General features: G+C 46.0%; 2 protein-coding genes across 2 annotated transcripts in view; both read left to right on the forward strand.

Moving 5' to 3' along the window:
- The window catches only part of DNAJC4 (DnaJ heat shock protein family (Hsp40) member C4), a 352,301-nt gene that overhangs the window by 162,587 nt on the left and 163,321 nt on the right, over nucleotides 1-26,393 (forward strand). The gene's annotated exons all lie outside the window — the stretch shown is intronic.
- PPP1R14B (protein phosphatase 1 regulatory inhibitor subunit 14B) lies at nucleotides 8,924-21,526 on the forward strand. Its single transcript, XM_075325888.1, has 4 exons — nucleotides 8,924-9,461; nucleotides 20,029-20,112; nucleotides 20,192-20,224; nucleotides 21,256-21,526. Exons 1-4 carry the CDS (start codon nucleotides 9,258-9,260, stop codon nucleotides 21,322-21,324), a joined length of 390 nt encoding a protein of 129 aa, XP_075182003.1. The 5' UTR covers nucleotides 8,924-9,257; the 3' UTR covers nucleotides 21,325-21,526.

Consider the following 26,393-nt stretch of genomic DNA (forward strand, 5'->3'; position numbering starts at 1 on the left):
GAATCTACAATTTTCAGAGCCATGAAAATAAAGAAAACTCTTTGAATGAAGTGTGTCCAAACTTTTGGTCTGTACTGTACATCAAACATCGGAACTAAAATCAGCCACCACTCACAAATCATATCACTTACTACACACATTTACATCACACATACTTCATAAGTTGACATATTTATATATTTTATTCACTTATATGGCACCATCATGCTCCATAACACTTTACAGAGATTATCATCACTGTCCCCATCGGGAATCACAATCTGCATTCCATATCAGGATGTCTTTGTAGTGTAGGAGGAAACTGAAGAACCCGGAGGAAACTCATGCAAACACAGGGAGAACATACAAACCCATCACACATTAAAAATGCACTTCATACACATCATACACGTACAACAGAAATCCTACACTAACATCATACATTACCCAGTAACATCACACATTATACACTGACATCACACATCACACACTGACATCACACATCACACACTGACAGCACACATCATACACTGACAGCACACATCATACACTGACATCACACATCATACACTGACAGCACACATCATATACCGACATCACACACTAACATCACACACTGACATCACACATCATACACTGACAGCACACATCATACACTGACAGCACACATCATATACCGACATCACACACTAACATCACACACTGACATCACACATCATACACTGACAGCACACATCATACACTGACAGCACACATCATATACCGACATCACACACTAACATCACACACTGACATCACACATCATACACTGACAGCACACATCATACACTGACAGAACACACTGACAGCACACATCATATACCGACATCACACACTAACATCACACACTGACAGCACACATCATACACTGACAGCACACATCATACACTGACAGCACATATCATATACCGACATCACACACTAACATCACACACTGACAGCACACATCATACACTGACAGCACACATCATACACTGACAGCACATATCATATACCGACATCACACACTAACATCACACACTGACAGTACACATCATACACCGACATCACACACTAACATCACACACTGACACCACACATCATACATTGACATCACACACCATACACTGACACCACACATCATACACTGACACCACACACCATACACTGACACCACACACCATACACTGACATCACACACCATACACTGACACCACACATCATACACTGACATCACACACCATACACTGACACCACACATCATACACTGACATAACACACCATACACTGACATCACACATCATACACTGACATCATATACTCACATCACACACTATCACACACTAACATCACACACTGACATCACACATCATACACTGACAGCACACATCATACACTGACAGCACACATCATATACCGACATCACACACTAACATCACACACTGACATCACACATCATACACTGACAGCACACATCATACACTGACAGCACACATCATATACCGACATCACACACTAACATCACACACTGACATCACACATCATACACTGACAGCACACATCATACACTGACAGAACACACTGACAGCACACATCATATACCGACATCACACACTAACATCACACACTGACAGCACACATCATACACTGACAGCACACATCATACACTGACAGCACATATCATATACCGACATCACACACTAACATCACACACTGACAGTACACATCATACACCGACATCACACACTAACATCACACACTGACACCACACATCATACATTGACATCACACACCATACACTGACACCACACATCATACACTGACATCACACACCATACACTGACATCACACACCATACACTGACACCACACATCATACACTGACATCACACACCATACACTGACATCACACACCATACACTGACACCACACATCATACACTGACATAACACACCATACACTGACATCACACATCATACACTGACATCATATACTCACATCACACACTATCACACACTAACATCACACACTGACATCACACATCATACACTGACAGCACACATCATACACTGACAGCACACATCATATACCGACATCACACACTAACATCACACACTGACATCACACATCATACACTGACAGCACACATCATACACTGACAGCACACATCATATACCGACATCACACACTAACATCACACACTGACATCACACATCATACACTGACAGCACACATCATACACTGACAGAACACACTGACAGCACACATCATATACCGACATCACACACTAACATCACACACTGACAGCACACATCATACACTGACAGCACACATCATACACTGACAGCACATATCATATACCGACATCACACACTAACATCACACACTGACAGTACACATCATACACCGACATCACACACTAACATCACACACTGACACCACACATCATACATTGACATCACACACCATACACTGACACCACACATCATACACTGACATCACACACCATACACTGACATCACACACCATACACTGACACCACACATCATACACTGACATCACACACCATACACTGACATCACACACCATACACTGACACCACACATCATACACTGACATAACACACCATACACTGACATCACACATCATACACTGACATCATATACTCACATCACACACTATCACACACTAACATCACACACTGACATCACACATCATACACTGACAGCACATATCACATACTGACATCATACACTGACATTATACATCATACACTGACATCACAGATCATACACTGACAGCACACAACACACACTGACATCATACACTGACATCACACATCATACACTGACAGCACACACCACACACTGACATCACACAACACACACTGACATCATACACTGACATCACACATCATACACTGACAGCACACACACACTGACATCACACACCATACACTGACATCACACACCATACACTGACACCACACATCATACACTGACATCACACACCATACACTGACATCACACACCATACACTGACACCACACATCATACACTGACATCACACACCATACACTGACACCACACATCATACACTGACACCACACATCATACACTGACATAACACACCATACACTGACATCACACATCATACACTGACATCATATACTCACATCACACACTATCACACACTAACATCACACACTGACATCACACATCATACACTGACAGTACACATCATACACTGACAGCATACATCACATACTGACATCATACACTGACATTATACATCATACACTGACATCACAGATCACACACTGACATCATACACTGACAGCACACACACACTGACATCACACAACACACACTGACATCACACACCATACACTGACACCACACATCACACACTAACATGATATACTCACATCACACACTATCATCACACACTGACATCACACATCATACACTGACAGCACACATCACATACTGACATCATACACTGACATTATACATCATACACTGACATTATACATCATACACTGACATCACAGAACACACACTGACATCATACACTGACATCACACATCATACACTGACAGCACACACCACACACTGACATCACACAACACACACTGACATCACACATCATACACTGACATCACACACCATACACTGACACCACACATCACACACTAACATCATATACTCACATCACACACTAACATCACACACTGACATCACACATCATACACTGACAGCACACATCACATACTGACATCATACACTGACATTATACATCATACACTGACATCACACACCATACACTGACATCACACAACACACACTGACATCACACATCATACACTGACAGCTCACATCATACACTGACATCACACATCATACACTGACATCACACACCACACACTGACATCACACACCACACACTGACATCACACAACACACACTGACATCATACACTGACATCACACATCATACACTGACAGCACACATCACACACTGACATCACACATCATACACTGACATCACACATCATACACTGACACCACACATCATACACTGACATCACACATCATACACTGACAGCACACACCACACACTGACATCACACATCATACACTGACATCACACATCATACACTGACACCACACATCATACACTGACATCACACATCATACACTGACAGCACACACCACACACTGACATCACACAACACACACTGACATCACACATCATACACTGACACCACACATCATACACTGACATCATATACTCACATCACACACTAACATCACACACTGACATCACACATCATACACTGACATCACACATCATACACTGACAGCACACATCATACACTGACATCACACACCACACACTGACATCACACAACACACACTGACATCATACACTGACATCACACATCACACACTGACACCACACATCATACACACATCACACAACACACACTGACATCATACAACACACACTGACATCACACATCATACACTGACAGCACACACCACACACTGACATCACACATCATACACTGACATCACACATCATACACTGACAGCACACATCATACACTGACATCACACACCACACACTGACATCACACAACACACACTGACATCATACACTGACATCACACATCACACACTGACATCACACACCATACACTGACATCACACAACACACACTGACACCACACATCATACACTGACAGCACACATCATACACTGACAGCACACATCATACACTGACATCACACAACACACACTGACACCACACATCATACACTGACAGCACACATCATACACTGACAGCACACATCATACACTGACATCACGCACCATATACCGACATCACACATCACACACTGACATCACACATCATACACTGACATCACACAACACACACTGACACCACACATCATACACTGACATCACACATCATACACTGACACCACACATCATACACTGACACCACACATCATACACTGACATCACACATCATACACTGACATCATATACTCACATCACACACTATCACACACTAACATCACACACTGACATCACACATCATACACTGACAGTACACATCATACACTGACAGCACACATCACATACTGACATCATACACTGACATTATACATCATACACTGACATCACAGATCACACACTGACATCATACACTGACAGCACACACACACTGACATCACACAACACACACTGACATCACACACCATACACTGACACCACACATCACACACTAACATGATATACTCACATCACACACTATCATCACACACTAACATCACACATCATACACTGACAGCACACATCACATACTGACATCATACACTGACATTATACATCATACACTGACATTATACATCATACACTGACATCACAGAACACACACTGACATCATACACTGACATCACACATCATACACTGACAGCACACACCACACACTGACATCACACAACACACACTGACATCACACATCATACACTGACATCACACACCATACACTGACACCACACATCACACACTAACATCATATACTCACATCACACACTAACATCACACACTGACATCACACATCATACACTGACAGCACACATCACATACTGACATCATACACTGACATTATACATCATACACTGACATCACACACCATACACTGACATCACACAACACACACTGACATCATACACTGACATCACACATCACACACTGACATCACACACCATACACTGACATCACACAACACACACTGACACCACACATCATACACTGACAGCACACATCATACACTGACAGCACACATCATACACTGACATCACGCACCATATACCGACATCACACATCACACACTGACATCACACATCATACACTGACATCACACAACACACACTGACACCACACATCATACACTGACATCACACATCATACACTGACACCACACATCATACACTGACACCACACATCATACACTGACATCACACATCATACACTGACATCATATACTCACATCACACACTATCACACACTAACATCACACACTGACATCACACATCATACACTGACAGTACACATCATACACTGACAGCACACATCACATACTGACATCATACACTGACATTATACATCATACACTGACATCACAGATCACACACTGACATCATACACTGACAGCACACACACACTGACATCACACAACACACACTGACATCACACACCATACACTGACACCACACATCACACACTAACATGATATACTCACATCACACACTATCATCACACACTAACATCACACATCATACACTGACAGCACACATCACATACTGACATCATACACTGACATTATACATCATACACTGACATTATACATCATACACTGACATCACAGAACACACACTGACATCATACACTGACATCACACATCATACACTGACAGCACACACCACACACTGACATCACACAACACACACTGACATCACACATCATACACTGACATCACACACCATACACTGACACCACACATCACACACTAACATCATATACTCACATCACACACTAACATCACACACTGACATCACACATCATACACTGACAGCACACATCACATACTGACATCATACACTGACATTATACATCATACACTGACATCACACACCATACACTGACATCACACAACACACACTGACATCACACATCATACACTGACAGCTCACATCATACACTGACATCACACATCATACACTGACATCACACACCACACACTGACATCACACAACACACACTGACATCATACACTGACATCACACATCATACACTGACAGCACACATCACACACTGACATCACACATCATACACTGACATCACACATCATACACTGACACCACACATCATACACTGACATCACACATCATACACTGACAGCACACACCACACACTGACATCACACATCATACACTGACATCACACATCATACACTGACACCACACATCATACACTGACATCACACATCATACACTGACATCACACATCATACACTGACAGCACACACCACACACTGACATCACACAACACACACTGACATCACACATCATACACTGACACCACACATCATACACTGACATCATATACTCACATCACACACTAACATCACACACTGACATCACACATCATACACTGACATCACACAACACACACTGACATCACACATCATACACTGACACCACACATCATACACTGACATCATATACTCACATCACACACTAACATCACACACTGACATCACACATCATACACTGACATCACACATCATACACTGACATCACACACCACACACTGACATCACACAACACACACTGACATCATACACTGACATCACACATCATACACTGACATCACACAACACACACTGACATCATACAACACACACTGACATCACACATCATACACTGACAGCACACACCACACACTGACATCACACATCATACACTGACATCACACATCATACACTGACAGCACACATCATACACTGACATCACACACCACACACTGACATCACACAACACACACTGACATCATACACTGACATCACACACCATACACTGACATCACACAACACACACTGACACCACACATCATACACTGACAGCACACATCATACACTGACATCACACATCATACACTGACAGCACACATCATACACTGACAGCACACATCATACACTGACATCACGCACCATATACCGACATCACACATCACACACTGACATCACACATCATACACTGACATCACACAACACACACTGACACCACACATCATACACTGACATCACACATCATACACTGACAGCACACATCATACACTGACATCACGCACCATATACCGATATCACACATCACACACTGACATCACACACCATACACTGACATCACACACCATACACTGACATCACACACCATACACTGACATCACACACTAACATCACACATCACACACTGACATCACACATCACACACTGACATCACACACTGACATCACACACTGACATCACACACCATACACTGACAGCACACATCATACACTGACATCACACACCATACACTGACATCACACACCATACACTGACATCACACACCATACACTGACATCACACACCATACACTGACATCACACACCATACACTGACATCACACACCATACACTGACATCACACACTAACATCACACATCACACACTGACATCACACATCACACACTGACATCACACATCATACACTGACAGCACACATCATACACTGACAGCACACATCATATACCGACATCACACACCATACACTGACATCACACACCATACACTGACATCACACACCATACACTGACATCACACACCATACACTGACATCACACACCATACACTGACATCACACACCATACACTGACATCACACACCATACACTGACATCACACACTAACATCACACATCACACACTGACATCACACATCACACACTGACATCACACATCATACACTGACAGCACACATCATATACCGACATCACACACCATACACTGACATCACACATGTTCATACCCCCCAGATGACACAATGTCTGCCTGCCTGTGTCCCCCTCCTTGTGAGCTGACTGCACCATGTGCGAGGACACAGGGAAGTGTCTCATGAGGAGGGGCAGCTGGAGTGAGGGGCGCCGGGACAGCTGGAGTGAGGGGCGCCGGGACAGCTGGAGTGAGGGGCGCCGGGACAGCTGGAGTGAGGGGCGCCGGGACAGCTGGAGTGAGGGGCGCCGGGACAGCTGGAGTGAGGGGCGCCGGGACAGCTGCGGGGAGAGCCGGCCCAGGAGGAGGGGACGCGGTGCACGAGGCGGGAGAGGGAGGAACTGGGAGAGACGGGCAGAAACAAAGGAGAGAAAGAGACGGCAGGAAGAAGGGAAGAGACGGTTCCGGGCACGGGAGCTCCACGTGGGAAGAGACAGCTCGGGACGCGGCATGGCGGAGAGCGCCTCACTGTGAGGCTGGGATCTGCGGGGACTCTGGTGACAGTTCATTGTCTGCTGACTGCCCCGGTATGGGCCGGTGGAGGGGGTCTCAGTGAGCGCCCGGCTGTCAGCAGTCTCTTCTCCCGGTGACTGTCACTTTTGCCTGCCTTTGTTTGCTGTCACTTGCCCTCTCTCCTGTCCCCTGAGCTGTCCCTTCTCCCATGGCGGCGCTCAGCAGCCCCGGCTCCGGGCCACATCCCACCTCCCCCCGGGTGTACTTCCAGGCCCCGGGAGAGACGGCGGAGGAGCCGGAGAGACGACACCCGGGGAAAGTGACCGTCAAGTACGACCGCAAGGAGCTGAGGAAGAGGCTGCGGCTGGAGGAGTGGATCCTGGAGCAGCTGGTGGGGCTGTACGACTGCCAGGTGAGGGCACACATGCTACCCACAGGGGCACTGCCAGGTGAGGGCACACATGCCACCCACAGGGGGCGCTGCCAGGTGAGGGCACACATGCTACCCACAGGGGGCGCTGCCAGGTGAGGGCACACATGCCACCCACAGGGGGCGCTGCCAGGTGAGGGCACACATGCTACCCACAGGGGCACTGCCAGGTGAGGGCACACATGCCACCCACAGGGGGCACTGCCAGGTGAGGGCACACATCACCCACAGGGGGCGCTGCCAGGTGAGGGCACACATCACCCACAGGGGGCACTGCCAGGTGAGGGCACACATCACCCACAGGGGGCACTGCCAGGTGAGGGCACACATCACCCACAGGGGGCGCTGCCAGGTGAGGGCACACATGCTACCCACAGGAGGCGCTGCCAGGTGAGGGCACACATGCCACCCACAGGGGGCGCTGCCAGGCGAGGGCACACATGCCACCCACAGGGGGCGCTGCCAGGCGAGGGCACACATGCCACCCACAGGGGGCGCTGCCAGGCGAGGGCACACATGCCACCCACGGGGGCGCTGCCAGGCGAGGGCACACATGCCACCCACGGGGGCACTGCCAGGTGAGGGCACACATGCCACCCACAGGGGGCGCTGCCAGGTGAGGGCACACATGCCACCCACAGGAGGCACCACCAATTGAGGGCGCACATGCCACCCACAGGGGGCACTGCCAGGTAAAGGCACACATGTCACCTACAGGGGGCACTGCCACATGAGGACACATATGCCACCCACAGCAGGTGAGGGTACACATGCTATCTTTAGGGGCACTGCTAGGTGAGGGCACACATGCGAGCCACAGAGGCACTGCCAGGTAAGGGCACACATGCCACCTACAGGGGGCACTAGCAGGTGAGGACACACATGCCATCCACAGAAAAGAAGGGCACACATGCCAGCCACAGAGGCACTGCCAGGTAAGGGCACACATGCTACCCACAGCAGGTAAGGGCACACAGGCCAACCACAGCAGGTAAGGGCACACATGCTACCCACAGCAGGTAAGGGCACACAGACCAACCACAGCAGGTGAGGGCACACATGCTACCCATGGAGCACTGCCAGGTGAGGGCACACATGCTACCCATGGAGCACTGCCAGGTGAGGGCACACATGCTACCCATGGAGCACTGCCAGGTGAGGGCACACATGCTACCTATCGGGGGTACTGCCTTGGGAGGGCACACATGCCACACAAGAGGGCACTGCCTTGGGAGGGCCCATGTACCGCCCATAGGGGGCACTACTAGGTGAAGTCACTTGTACCAACCGTAGGGGGCACTGCGATTTGAGTCCATATGCACCACCCACAGGGAGCGCTGCCAGCAAGCAGACAAGTCCCAGTAATGAGATTGCTAATCTGTGCTGAGCAGTCAATGAGATTATCTCTGCCAGCACCTAGGACAATAGAGGAGCGGAGCTGACATTCTGGGTGGGCATCAGTGTCTAATTAATGTGCCCTGTGGCCTGTAATCTATTCCCATGGTATGAGCTGGCATTGCCCCCTGAATGCCGCTCTGAGCCCTAGGAACAGCTGGGGACACCTGCCATCAGCATGTGACCGCAATAAATCGGAAGACTCCGAGGAGGGGGTGACATCACATGGGAAAGAAACAAGCCCAGAATTAGGGGAATAATCCGCAGAACTGTGTAACATTACTTGGAAATCATAATAAAGTCTCAGCGTTCTTTACTTGGCAGTTCCCTAATATAATGCTCTCATTGGAATGGTCACTATTAGCTGGGGAAGTGACCTCATCCTTCCCGGGATGGGAATCCCAAAATCCTCCCAGGATCCATGGGCTGTAGGTTGTGGGCGGGAGCGGCATTAGTCAGGATGTACCTGCCCCTCACCGGATTACACCTCCCATGCCTTATTTAAAGGGAAACCCCAGCAAAAAAAAACAAAAAACAACAAGTGTCCCCTTTGTGCTGGTGACACGTTCTCATACATAAAGCCAACCCAACTGGTCCTGCCTCCTGAGGGGGAGGGGTGAAGATGGCAGCCGAGCCTAGCAGTAGTTGGTAGATTTTTTTTATTAAGATTTATTATAGGAGGACAATACTAGCCGAGGGCACGTGTGTGATATTCCTTGTGAGAATTACTTGTATAGCCATTCCTGAATTTGATGGATTTTAACGTAATCATCGCTTTTAATTATTATTACGTGTCCGGGTTTTTTTTTTTTCCTACTGGAACTATAAAAAAAAGCCATGTTTTATAAAAATAGATACAAACTGAACAGAAACAATAGCTCAGTTTTTAAATGTTACTGTTTAAATGTTTCTATTTACAAATAGAAACTTTCTGTAAACATTTACACCTGTTCTTACTGTTGGTTCTGTCTCTTCTGAGCATGTGCAGTACTAAAAAAGCGGCTCTGATAAATTGATTACCCTTAGGCTATAATGTAATACAAAAATTCTGTCTGCCTCCCCCTTGTGCAGACTATATTCTTTGATTTGCTATATATATATATATATATATATATATATATATATATAATATATATATATATATATATATACATTTGAAACAATAGTTTTCTGTTTTAAATCTTACCATTTTAAATGTTCTATTTACAAATAGAAGCTTTGTTACTTTGTGATGTAAACATTTGCACCTGTTCCTACTGTAGGTTCCGTCTCTTCTGAGCATGTGCACTAAAAAAAAGCAAATCCATTAAATTGATCATTTCCCATAGACTATAATGTAATAAATAAATGATCTTTCTGCCTCTCCCTTGTGCGGACTGCATTCTTTGATTTGTCCCAAAAACAAAAAAAAAAGATATAAGGCCATGTGCGCACTAGAAATGGACTTTTTCTTAGGGAAAATCCAGACCCTCTGAAAAGGCCGCTTTACACGCAGCGACATCGCTAACGAGATGTCGTTGGGGGTCACGGAATTTGTGACGCACATCCGGCCTCGTTAGCGACGTCGTTGTGTGTGAAAAGCAGGAACGACCGTTAACGATCAAAAATACTCACCTTATCGTTGATCGTTGACGCGTCGTTCTATTCCCAATTATCATTGCTGCTGCAGGTACGATGTTGTTCGTCGTTCCTGCGGCAGCACACATCGCTACGTGTGACACCGCAGGAATGACGAACATCACCGTACCTGTGGCCGTCGGCAATGAGGAAGGAAGGAGGTGGGCGGGATGTTCCACCCGCTCATCTCCGCCCCTCCGCTTCTATTGGGCGGCCGCTTAGTGACATCGCTGTGACGCCGCACGAACCGCCCCCTTAGAAAGGAGGCGGATCGCCGGCCACAGCGACGTCGCTAGGCAGGTAAGTACGTGTGACAATTCTTAGCGATGTTGTGCGCCACGGGCAGCGATTTGCCCATGACGCACAAATGACAGGGCCGGGTGCTTTCACAAGCGACATTGCTAGCGATGTCGCTGTGTGTAAAGTGCCCTAAAGAATCCCGCAACTGCTGTAAAAAACGCACCAAAACCGTAATGAAATCCGCATGCGGTTTTGCCGCGTTTTTTTCGCAGGTTGTTCCCTGCGGATTTTTACCATTATTTATGACAAAAAAAACGCAAGTACCTGCAGAAAAGTGACATGCTCATTAATTCTGCAGCGTAAATTTCGCGGGTAAATCCGCAGGTATAAAATAAACGCAGTGTGCGCACAGCGGTTTTTTATACCCATATGTTTTGCTGGGGAATGACTGCAGCAATGTTAGACACATCCGCGGTAAATCCGCAGCGTGCGCCCATAGCCTAAACAAACTAAATGGAAACAATAATTTGTTTTCAAATCTTACCATTTAAATGTTTCTATTTACAAATAGAATCTTTATGTAAACATTTGCACCTGTTCTTACTGCAGGTTCCGTCTCTTCTGAGCATGTGCAGTACTAAAAAAGCGGATTTGATTAATGGATAATTTCCCGTAGGCTATAACGTAATAAATAAATGATGCCTCCCCCTTGTGCAGATTACATTCTTTGATTCGTTAAAAAAAAAATGGATTACTTTTTTAAAAATCCCATTCAAGTGAAGGATTTATTTTGGGTTTAATGCTCCCCAAACGGATGTAGGAGCACAGCCTAAGCTACAATCCTACATATGGCAGCAATAAACTGGCTATTTATGGCAGCCTGTGGTATGTACATAGCCGACAGGCCATTGTAGACCGTCATTACAGAGGTGCCATTATACCCAGTACTAGTGATGGGTAGTTCGTGAGTGAGTAGTTCAAAATGAACTAATCTTCAGAGTGAACTAGTTCATCTAGTTCACCATCCTGACAGAGATTAGTTCATTATGAACTAGAGTGGGAGGAGACAGAGAGTGATCCTCTACAGCTCCAGGAGGCTCCTGCTCTCACACTTGAAGGTAGTAACACACTAGCACACATCAAATACAAATATAATAGTAATAATAATATTAATAAAAACTGAAATTGCACAGTAGACAGACACAGCTCATGTGTGTATGAGAGAGAGTTTTTCGGTGTGTGGTTTATGCCCCTCACCTGTCTGTGTGATAGGATCACCCTCCTGTAGAGGATCGGCCCCCTGTAGAGGATCAGCCTCCTGTAGAGGATCAGCCTCCTGTAGAGGATCAGCCTCCTGTAGTCTAGAAGATCAGTCTTGCTAAAAACTTTAGCACTGGCTCCTGTTCTGTTCTCAAAATGGTGAATGCTGAACTGCTCCTCAGCTCCCTCATACACATTCATTATGGGTCAGTACTCTACACTACCACATGGGGCGCTGCTGGGCTCAGTGAGATGCATCAGATTGAACTAGGCTGTCCTGAGTCATTCTCAGTAGAGCATTCAGTTCAGCAGCTCATATAGTTCATTTAGTTCACAGGTCACATGATGCATTTCCTGTCACCTCATAGGACAGGGTGGAGAGAAATACTGAACTAAACAGCAGTGTGAGGAGACAGAGTGATCCTCTACAGCTCCAGGAGGCTCCTGATCTCACACTTGCTCTTTATAGCCCCTGATGCTGGAAAAGAAGGTAGTAAAACACTAGACCACACATCACATACAAATAGAATAGTAATAATAATATTAATAAAAACTGAAATTGCACAGTAGACAGACACAGCTCATATGTGTGTATAAGAGAGAGAGTGTGTCTGTGTGTGGCTCATGCCCCTCACCTGTCTGTGTGATAGGATCACCCTCCTGTAGAGGATCACCCTCCTGTAGCCTAGATCAGTCTTGCTAAAATCTTTACCACTGGCTCCTGTTCTGTTCTCAAAATGGTGGCTGCTGAACTGCTCCTCAGCTCCCTCATACACATTCATTATGGGTCAGTACTCTACACTCTACACAGGAGGCGCTGCTGGGCTCAGTGAGATGCATCAGACTGAACTAGGCTGTCCTGATTCATTCTCAGTAGAACATTCAGTTCAGCAGCTCATATAGTTCATTTAGTTCACAGGTCACATGATGCATTTCCTGTCGGCTCCTCAGGAGAGAAATACTGAACTAGATGAACTAAATGAGCTAATCTTTTGAACTAATCTTTTCAGTGAACTAGTTCATGGTGAACTAATCACCAAAATGAACTAGATTTCCCATCACTACCCAGTACAATATAACTTTGTGGGAGGGTCTCGGTTCATCCCATGTCAGATCTTTGCCCGTACTAAGAGGTCTGCGTCCCACCCCTCTCTTGTGTAAAGTAGTGGAAATTACAGTCATTTCTTCGTACTGTGGTGCACAGTGATTCACTGTAAACGCTGTCTCATTTAACTCTTTCATTCCTGAATATTTGTATCCGGGTCTGCACAGCACCATGTCCCTTCACCAATCTGCGGTGCACAATGGGGGAGGGGCACAATAACAATTCCGGTCATTAATGACATTGAGCTTAAAAGAATGGGCAACTCATGTCCGAGTACAGACCGTAATATCCAGATAAAATGTCACAACCTCATAAACATATATACGAGACTGTAGCGTTCGGGTCAGGAGCAGATCCGTACTCAGAACCACTAGTGGACACAGACCGAGAAGGTTCCCTCTGCAAGGACAATTGGGCCCTTTGCAGCCCAAGAGCTCATCAAAATGCACAACTCCACTTGCTTTGGAGGTAGAAATGGGCCCCTCCCAACCTCTTGGGCCCCCAGGTTGCACCAATGATATGTCTGGCTCTGTTCAGAATGTTATTGCTAAATCAGTGGATCTAGCCTTGCTCCACAATGCTTCATGACCTATTAATTGTATCTTTCCTTTAAAATAAATGGAAGTTACTGTAAAAGCTATTACAAATTGGAAAATGTATCTTCTATTCTGCTGATGAAAATTCAAATAACCAGGATTGGTAGCAACGCGGTTTATTATCAACGCATTTCGAAGTTGCTAGATTTTTTGCTGTAAATTGGCTTTGTTGCATTTTACAGTGGATGAGAGTTTAAAGAGAACCTGTCACCGTTTTTTTTGCCCTAAGCTGCGGCCACCACCAGTGGGCTCTTATATACAGTATTTTAACATGCTGTATACAAGAGCCCAGGACGCTGTGTAGAACATAAAAAACACTTTATAATACTCACCTAAACCGGTCGCTGCGGTGGATTTGGGTCAGATGGGTGTCTTCGTCCTCCGGTGCCAGCGCCGCCTCTTTCGGCCATCTTTGTCGCCGCCTCTGTCGTCCTTCTGAAGCCGGGGTGCATGGCGGGTCCCACATCATCCACACTTGCCTGCATTCAGGTCCTGAACAGGGCAGATCAAAGTATTGCAGTGCGCATGCGCGGAACTGGTGAGTGTGTATTATGTAGACACGTCATGCACTGCGGCTTCACAAGGAAGACGAAGATGGCCGAAAGAGGAGGCACCGGCACCGGAGGACAAAAATGCCCATCTGACCCAAATCCACCGCAGCGACCGGTTTAGGTGAGTATTATAAAGTGTTTTTTTTTTATGTTGTACACAGCAGCCTGGGCTCTTATATACAGTATGTTAGAATGCTGTATACAAGAGCCCACTGGTGGTGGCCACAGCTTATAGGCCGAAAAACGGTGACAGGTTCTCTTTAAGAAGTGGCTTGTAGATGTTGTGTAATGTATCCGCAGCGTAAAGTGACAGGAGCTGCTTGTTTGTGATTGCAATTTATGCTGTGGATATAAGATGTGACTTTTATCCTTTGCAATGCAGAGGGACATGTAGGCTCCTCTGTAAATGCCGGTCCCACGTCTCTGCTGCACGCTGGAGATGCTACATGGGTCCTTAGCCTCGGCGTAACGAGTGGCTGTGGGATCTGACCACACAGGGTCTGCATAGGAGCTGTATACACACGTGGCAGGATATGTGACCTCATTACCGCGGCTGCCGTATACATTAGTGGTAATGTCTCCAGAGTGTTCGGAGTGCGGTTCACGCCTACGTAATCCAGGCTGATCTGTTTAGATACACTCCTATGTACATATGGTAACATTCCCTCCTGTGGGGATGTATACAGTATACACACACATTTCATATCCTCTAGTGGAATCTGTTAACCCTTCGATTTCAATTTGCACATTCTCTTTTGATGCTCTCAACATCCAAAAGAAGTAGGACAGTCCTGTTCTAAAATGTGCAACATGCTAACACATCATTGCCAATATTGCAGCCATCCTATAAATACGGTGCACATACGCTGCATTATAGGGGTCTTCCGATCTGGACAATTTCCCACCTTTGTGGCCTTTTGAGACATTTTTCTCCTTTTGTGGCTCTGTCCACAGTGAGCAGAATACAGACTTATTGTGAATGGAAATTGGATGAGTGTGGAAGACACAGACTAGTTACATTCTCCACATTCAATGTATCCAGTTGTAGGAATGATCTCCCATATCGGAAGATTGGTGCATCGTACACTTAGTGTATCCCCGACTATGGCTGCGTGGCGGTCTCTGTGGTCAGGATCTATCCTTGAGCTTTCTGAGTATCTATTGCTCGTGTATGACCATGACGCTGTGTATCATATGTGTCAGTGGGTATTTGGGGGGGAGGGCGGGGTGTAAGTCTCGTCAGGACACATTTTCTGGCTGTGAATGTGATTAGCTGAGCAATCTCGTGCTGTAAATGTTTTAACAAGCGTTGAGACTTCTCGTCACCGGCATCTCATTCACATCCACCCTTCACACCACAGAACAGGGCGCAATGAATAATCCATCTCCCCACTGAGGGTACAAATTGGATATAGGTGCTCTGTGGATTGACGCCATGAGCCGGTGACCTCACTGACTGGCTGTAGATAATAACAGACCCTGGGAGCAGTGCCGGAGACTCGGCGTTGGACCTGGGGATTTTATTTTTAATAAGCTTGCAATCGGAAAGCCCTTTTAAGAATAAATGTAGCCTGACCATGGCAGGTAGATGATAAAGGCCAGTTCTGGGATCCTTTATTGTCTTTGGTGGATCCATTATACAGTGTGTCCACCCATATCCTGTCCACCGCCATTAACCTGAGAACGGCGGCAGCTATAGGCATAGAAGTGGTGTCTAGGTATAGTAAAGTAGCTATACGCTACGCAATGAAACCACCTATAGCGCCACCTGGTGGAAAACAACGGAGTTAGCATTTTTATCTCGAAAACGTAATGATATATAGAATAAAAGTGAATTACAAAGTTGTATAGCATAATCAATTCAATATGAATCGACACCTTGCATACAGAAATGCTATGATTAGAAAGTGTAAAACTCACAAGGATGTGGACGTGAAGCGATACCTCATGGAGACCTTCCTACAAGTCATTGGGTATGGTGGCTGTGTGGAGTGGCCTCCACGCTCACCTGACCTGACCCCATTGGACTTCTTTCTGTGAGGTCACATCAAACAGCAGGTGTATGCGACCCCTCCACCAACATTGCAGGACCTACGACGACGTATCACAGATGCTTGTGCAAATGTGTCCCCTACCATATTGCACAGCGTGCAGCAAGATACAGTATGCTGTCCAGAGTCCAGATGTGCATTGCAGCTGACGGGGGCCACTTTGAGCATCAAAGTTAAATGAGCGCCATATGCGTGACTAGCATTCAATGTTTGGGGGGGGGGGGGGTGTTGTCATGGGTTTCATATCATAGCATTTCTGTATGCAAGGTGTCTATTCGTATTGAATTGATGATGCCCTACAACTTTGTAATGCACTTTTTTCTCTATCTCATTCCGTTTTCGAGATAAAACTGCTAACTCCATTGTTTTCCACCAGGTGGCGCTATAGGTGGATTCATTGCATAGCGCATGGCTACTTTACTATACCTAGACACCACTTCTATGTCTATAGCTGCCGCCGTTCTCGTTAATGGCGGTGGACAGGATATGGGTGGACACACTGTAGATAACCTTGTGCTGTTGTGGCCATACCCCGTGTACCTATTAGTGGTGGTGGCGGTAGTGGGTTACAGACATGTGGATACCTTCTCTATGAACCCTAGCTCTATACTGATTGTAGGGTTTGGAGAAGTATGTTCACATCACTATACCCTTCGCCTACTTAAAGGGGATTTGTAGTGAAAACAAGTGATCACTTATCTGGATTAGGTGAAAACTTGCTATTCGGTGTATGTCTAATAACAAGGATCCGCACTGATCAGTAGATTGGGGAAACTTTTTTTTATCCCCAAAAAAAAACAGGTGCAACTGGCTGGACGACCGGCCTCATTATTACATTTTTATAGGGTTGCCAAAAAATGCCAGGCTCAGTGCTTGGCAGCACTCCAAGGAATGAATGGTGCCACAGGTTGAACATGTGGACTAGTCTAAAGGAGATAAGTGGCCCTTTCTGTATTTGGACATCCACCAATCAACAAGTTATAATCGCTGGACAATCCCTTTAAGTGCACAGGTTTCTGGTGTGGCAGACATTGGCCTTTCCCTGGCACTCCTGCCATGCCAGCAGTACTCAGTGTCACTTAGCCTAAGGCTATGTGCGCATGTTGCGTAATTCATGCAGTCACGCTGCACTCTGTAGCGCAGCGTAACTGCATGCCTCCTGCGTCCCCTGCACAATCTATGGAGATTGTGCATGAGACGTGCGCACGTGGCGTCTTAGAGCGCAGCGCTTTGGCTGCTGCTCGGAGCGCGCATTCTAAGAAGTGACATGTCACTTCTTCCGTGCGCTTTGCCGGCAGCCCCTGCTCTGTCTATGGCAGGAGCTGCAGGCAGAGCGCATGGAATCGGCTTTTTTTTTTTTCACTACGGACTTTTTCTGCAGCGATTTGAAGCGCACGTGTGCTCTTCAGATCGCTGCAGAAATTTCTGCAGGGCTAGTATGCAACGTGCGCACATAGCCTTACCCTGTACTGTGGGATTATTGGGCAGGGTCATAGTATCGGGCCATGTGTGCCCAGCTGTGACCATATCCGTCATGGATAACCTTATTTAGCTTTTCACGCTTGCAATAAGGGGCTTATTTTTTCCCTTTGGAATTTGCAGCCCCCTCCCCCCCCCTCCATATCTTTTTGTTCTGAATGTAACATTTGACCCCATGAACATGTGACAGTCGCTCGATTCCTCGTGTTCCATTGCTTCCTTGTAACCTTTGTACATATCTGTCTATTTTCACAGGAAGAAGAAATCCCGGAACTGGAAATTGATGTGGATGAATTATTAGATATGGAAACTGATGAACAGAGAGGGGAGAGGGTGAAGGTGAGTGGCCGTTCTGCATTGATGGGCTCATTGTGTCTTAAGTCGTCTCGGATATCTGATCTGTCTTCATTCTTTGCAGGAACTTCTTAATGACTGTTACAAACCAACCGAGGTGAGTGGACGTCTTTATACTTTATGTACGGATACTTTGATAAAACTGGAATTTACGGGCATCATTACCTTCTCAAGGATGCAGAGAAACAAAATTGTTGCTACAATATACAATATTGTTTTGGTTTTTTTTTTCTTCCAGGAACCAGAACTTTTTTTTAGAATATCCAGGTAACCAAGTAAAAAGTCCAATTTTCAAAACCTGCCCAAAAAGCAAACGTGTTTCGGACTCTGTCCTTTAATGAATAAGGACATAGTCCGAAACGCGTTTGATTTTTGGGAGGGATTTGATTTTTTACTTGTGTTTCTGGATATACTATTTTCATGGATATTTTTTTAAATAAATGGTAGTTTTTATGGAGTCATGATGCCGGAATTCTTTTTCTTCTAAGGCCTCTTTCACATGTCCGTGTCTCCGGCATGTGTGACGTCTGTTTTAACACGTACTGGAGACATGGGCTCACGTAGACCCATTCAAATCAATGGGCTTGGTAACACATCTTTGTTTTCACATCGCCCGTGTGCATCACACGGTGACTTGTCCGTTTTGTGCCGGCAGCACGGGTGTGATCCATGTGATACGTACTGGAGAAAACACAGGTCACATAAAAATAAAGTATTTTTATACTTGCCTGTCTCCGCTGCTGCTGTTGTTGTTTCCGGGCCCGCTCATTATGCTCATGTATATTCACAGCACAGATCGTGGACGAGGAATTAACAGCAGCGCCGGAGATAGGTAAGTATACAGGTTCATGCTGTCCGTGTGCTATCCGGAAGCACACGGAACACACACACGGAATGAACACACACACACACCTTCACCATGGACCGTGCAAAACATTAGTGCTTGGCATGGATGTGTAAAGGAGGCCTTAACAGGACCTAAGTGGTGTCATTATTGGATTTTTGTTGAATTTTCAGCTGCGTATAAAAAAAGGTGTCTGAAAGGTTGGGGGGGAGGAGGAGGAGAAGTCCTATGGGTGATGTGCATGTAATAGAAGATCCTACTAATTCCCATCTTTCATCCCACAGGCCTTTATTTCTGGATTACTGGAGAAGATACAGGGAATGCAGAAGCTGAGCACTCCCCAGAAGAAGTGATTGACGCACCGAGACGATGGATCACGGCGCCTCCCTATCATCCTGGAAGAAGTGCAGAATCGCAGGGTCACAGGCTCCCCCGCACTCGGTGTGTGGCTGTTTGCAGTCTACTTGGAGGGGTAGAGGGTGCAGGGGAGCCGTTTTTTTATATGACTATTTTGTAGAATTTTTTTTTAACTGAATAAATCTGTTATTAAGTGTTCTCAGGCTTTGTCCGTTCTTACTGCTCCATTTTTTTCCAGAATCGGTCTCCATCGCACTTGATTCATCTTCACAACAAACCTGATCTTTTCTGTCTTGTCTCCCAAGAGGCCAATTGCCTGGTGACGGTGCCCTGGAGACTTGCAGAAAATGATGCATTGCAAACATAAGGCTGACACGTGACACCGTTACTCAAGTGTTGACTAAACGGCACATTAAAGGTTTTCGGAGCATGGAAAGTTCACTAAAGTGAAGGAAAGTTCACTAAAGTGCAGCAAATAGGCATGTCTGTACAATTCATTGTATTTGTTTTTATATTGCAATTTTACAACCACTTTGTGTTGTATCCAACTTGTAAAGTGTAAAACAATCTGAAAAGTTTGACCATATTTTTCAGCCTATAAGATGCACTTTTTCTACCCAAAATATTGGAGGAAAATGGGGGTTGCATCTTATAGTCCAGATGTTCTTAGCTGGGGCAGAAGGGGCAAAGGAGCAGGTCAGAGGAGGCAGGAAGCCAGCTGTTGGGGCAAACACGTGTGCCTGCTAATAAAGAGAGTGAATATTCCCTGCTCCCCATGCCGATGATCCCACCCTCTTTTTGGCACTGAAGCCGGTGCTAAGAGGCAGGTTTATGGGCACAGGGAGCAGGGAATATTTATTCTCTTTATTATTGGACAAACTGCTAGCCCTAGCACCAGCTTCCTGCAGTGGATGGGTGATCAGGTATGTCAGCTATTAAAGAGAATGAATATTCACCTCTCCCCATGCCCAATATCCCACAGAATGGGTATGATGTATATCAGGATGAGGACATATACACCATGATGGAGGACTCAAACATGGAAGGAAACTAGGATAGGGGACATTAATACAGAATTCGGGGAGATTACCCCCATCAGTGTCAGCATATTTCCTCCCCCACCCTATAACAGTGCATCAAGACCACTTTTTTTTTCTTTTTTTTTTTTCAAATTATTTTTACCTATTTTCCTCCTGTAAAACTTAGGTGTTTTATGGTGCAATGTGTTTGTCCAAAAAATACGGTAAGACACTTTTTTTTTTTTTTTTTTTTTTTTTTTAAGAAACTCATCTAAGGTCTGATCCACATCATGTTTTAGCCACATGACAGTTGAAATCATAAAAAAATGGATTGTCATGTCCGCTGACAGCACAGTTGACGTTTGTGAAACAGAGATTTAATTTGTTGGCAATACCAGCTTTTTTCCAGTTTGCCCGAAAAAAAAAAAAAGGCAGCTGATCATTTTTTGTTCTTGACTGAAGAAAAATGCAGATAATGATACAAATGAGGTCAGATAATATAAAATGACTCCATTGACGAATACTCTAGCTCCCATTTGTTAGAGGCTCAGACGCCACTGACCTTTGCCTAAATTTTAAACATTGTGAACCCAGCCTAGAAACCAAAAAACACAGGTGCACCGGCCTTAATAAATCAGCCCCATTGTTATAGTGATTTACAATAACACTTTTCAGTTAGTAACTTGGTTTCTTTGCAAAAATGAGCAGATATTTGGAGGTCAGAACGGCTGATATCTTCTGGTAGGTCTTACTGACAGATTGCCTTTAAAGAGAACCTGTCAGCAGGATTTAGTGGTATGAGGCTATGTGCCCACAGGACTCAGTATCTGCGGATTTTTCTGCATCAAAATCCGCAGCTTTCCCCCGGAATCCGCACCTTTTCATAGGTGCAGATTTTGTGTTTTTTTGTTTTTTTTTTTTTTTAATTCAATTGAATAGGCAAAATCCACAACAATAATTGACATGCTGCAGATTTTTCCGCACGATTTCCGCTGCGGAAATATCTGCAGCGTGGGCACAGCATTTCCCAAATGCCATAGGAATGGCTGGGGAGTAGCTGTGCTGCAGATTTCTGGAAAATCCGCGGCTTTTCCGCGAGAAATCCGCGCATTTTCTGCAGCGTGGGCACATAGCCTAAAAGTAAATCCACAGCCTGAAGTGAGGGAGTCTGATCTGTGATTGTTGCACAATGATCCTGTAAATTTTTCATTCAATGACATCTTCTGTGCAATAGGCCTTTGAAGGGGGGAGGTTGGAGATGGGTGGTTGTCTTCGCCTGCCTCCTCTGTATCTTCTACAGGTCACTATTCAGTTATCTGCCTCCTTTTTGAAACTCCTTGCCGCCACCATAATTGCAGTGGGCAGCACATGTGCAGTGTAATTCTGTGACTGATCTGCAAGTCTTCAATAAAACGTCATCGGAGGCGGCGCGTATCGAGGTTTCAGCTAAATGACCTCTTAAGCCGATATCTTGATCTGCGCCAGAAAAGAGTAAAATGTGGACACTAAATAATGACTAAAACCATGAATTAAAACACTTTTATACAGTGGATTAATATGCAATGATGGCATAGGGAAAGTCAGAAAACAAATTATCATTCTCAAGCGCCCTATCCTCTCCAACAACAGGAAACAGTTCTCTGCAACCAGAAAAAAATGTAAGGCTATGTGCGCAGTAGAAAAGAAGGGAATTTTGTTTACTTACCGTAAATTCCTTTTCTTCTAGCTCCAATTGGGAGACCCAGACAGTGGGTGTATAGCTACTGCCTCTGGAGGCCGCACAAAGAACTACACTTAAAAGTGTAAGGCCCCTCCCCTTCTGGCTATACACCCTCCCGTAGGAGTACGGATTCCTCAGTTTTAGTACCAAAGCAAGGAGGAGGAAAGCCAATAACAGTTTCAAAAACAAATTCAATCCGATAACAAGATCGGAGAACTTAAGAAACAACATGAACAACATGTGCACCCGAAAAACGAAACCCTAAGAACAAATAGGGCGGGTGCTGGGTCTCCCAATTGGAGCTAGAAGAAAAGGAATTTACGGTAAGTAAACAAAATTCCCTTCTTCTTTTTCGCTCCTAATTGGGAGACCCAGACAGTGGGACGTCCAAAAGCAGTCCCTGGGTGGGTAAAAAGATACCACATGAACGGGCTGTCAGACAGCCCTTTCCTACAGGTGGGCCACCGCCGCCTGAAGGACCTGTCTACCTAGGCTGGCATCTGCCGAAGCGTAGGTATGCACTTGATAGTGTTTGGTAAACGTGTGCAGACTCGACCAGGTAGCCGCCTGGCACACCTGCTGAGCCGTAGCCTGATGCCGCAATGCCCAGGACGCACCAACGGCTCTGGTAGAATGGGCCTTCAGTCCAGATGGAATCGGAAGCCCAGCAGAACGGTATGTGTGAAGAATTGGTTCCTTGATCCACCGCGCCAGGGTGGATTTGGAAGCTTGCGATCCCTTATGCTGACCAGCGACTAGGACAAAGAGCGCATCAGAACGGCGTAGAGACGCCGTGCGAGAAATGTAAATCCTGAGTGCTCTCACCAGGTCCAACAGATGTAAACCTTTTTCAAATTGGTGAACTGGATGCGGACACAAAGATGGCAAAGTGATATCCTGATTGAGATGAAAGGAAGAAACCACCTTGGGAGAAAACTCTGGAATTGGACGCAGTACTACCTTGTCTTGGTGAAACACCAGGAAGGGAGATTTGCAAGATAACGCCGCTAGCTCGGACACTCTTCGAAGAGACGTGACCGCCACAAGAAAAACTACTTTTTGTGAAAGCCGAGAAAGGGAAACCTCTTTCAAAGGCTCGAAAGGCGGCTTCTGGAGAGCAATGAGAACCTTGTTCAGATCCCAGGGTTCCAATGGCCGTCTGTAAGGAGGAACGATATGACAAACCCCTTGGAGAAACGTGCGTACTTTAGAAAGTCGTGCCAAGCGCTTCTGAAAGAATACGGATAGCGCGGAGACTTGACCCTTAAGAGAGCTAAGCGACAAACCTTTTTCCAACCCAGACTGTAGGAAGGAAAGAAAAATTGGCAATGCAAATGGCCAGGGAGAAAACCCTTGAGCCAAGCACCAAGCTAAGAATATCTTCCACGTCCTGTGATAGATCTTAGCTGAGGATGGTTTTCTAGCCTGTCTCATTGTGGCAACAACTTCATGAGATAAACCGGAGGCCGCTAGGATCCAGGACTCAATGGCCACACAGTCAGGTTCAGGGCCGCAGAATTCAGATGGAAAAACGGCCCTTGAGACAGCAAATCTGGACGGTCTGGTAGTGCCCACGGTTGGCCTACCGTGAGATGCCACAGATCCGGGTACCACGACCTTCTTGGCCAGTCTGGAGCGACGAGAATGGCTCGATGGCAGTCGGACCTGATTTTCCGGAGAACTCTGGGTAACAATGCTAGAGGTGGGAACACATAGGGGAGTCGGAATTGCGACCAATCCTGAACCAAGGCGTCTGCCGCCAGCGCTCGGTGATCGTGAGACCGTGCCATGAAAACTGGGACCTTGTTGTTGTGCCGTGACGCCATCAGATCGACGTCCGGCGTCCCCCAGCGGCAACAGATCTGCTGAAACACGTCCGGGTGAAGGGACCATTCTCCTGCGTCCATGCCCTGGCGACTGAGAAAGTCTGCTTCCCAGTTTTCCACGCCTGGGATGTGAACTGCGGATATGGTGGACGCTTTGCTTTCCACCCACGTCAAAATCCGCCGGACTTCCTGAAAGGCTTGGCGACTGCGTGTTCCCCCTTGGTGGTTGATGTACGCCACCGCCGTGGAATTGTCCGACTGAATCCGAATCTGCTTGCCTTCCAGCCATTGTTGGAAGGCTCGCAGAGCAAGGTAGATTGCTCTGATTTCCAGAACATTGATCTGCAGGGTGGACTCTTCCTGAGTCCACGTCCCCTGAGCCCTGTGGTGGAGAAACACCGCTCCCCACCCTGATAGGCTCGCATCCGTCGTGACCACTGCCCAGGACGGAGGAAGGAACGACTTTCCCTGTGACAATGAGGTGGGGAGAAGCCACCAAC

The sequence above is a fragment of the Anomaloglossus baeobatrachus genome, chromosome 10 (genome assembly GCF_048569485.1).
Source record: "Anomaloglossus baeobatrachus isolate aAnoBae1 chromosome 10, aAnoBae1.hap1, whole genome shotgun sequence".
NCBI classification, from domain to species: Eukaryota; Metazoa; Chordata; class Amphibia; order Anura; family Aromobatidae; genus Anomaloglossus; species Anomaloglossus baeobatrachus.

Coding starts and splice junctions, on each gene's coding strand:
- PPP1R14B (XM_075325888.1), top strand. CDS start 9,258: ATGGCGGCGCTCAGCAGCCCCGGCTCCGGGCCACATCCCACCTCCCCC. Junction 9,462..20,028: donor TGGGGCTGTACGACTGCCAG/GTGAGGGCACAC, acceptor CTATTTTCACAG/GAAGAAGAAATCCCGGAACT. Junction 20,225..21,255: donor ACTGTTACAAACCAACCGAG/GTGAGTGGACGT, acceptor TTCATCCCACAG/GCCTTTATTTCTGGATTACT.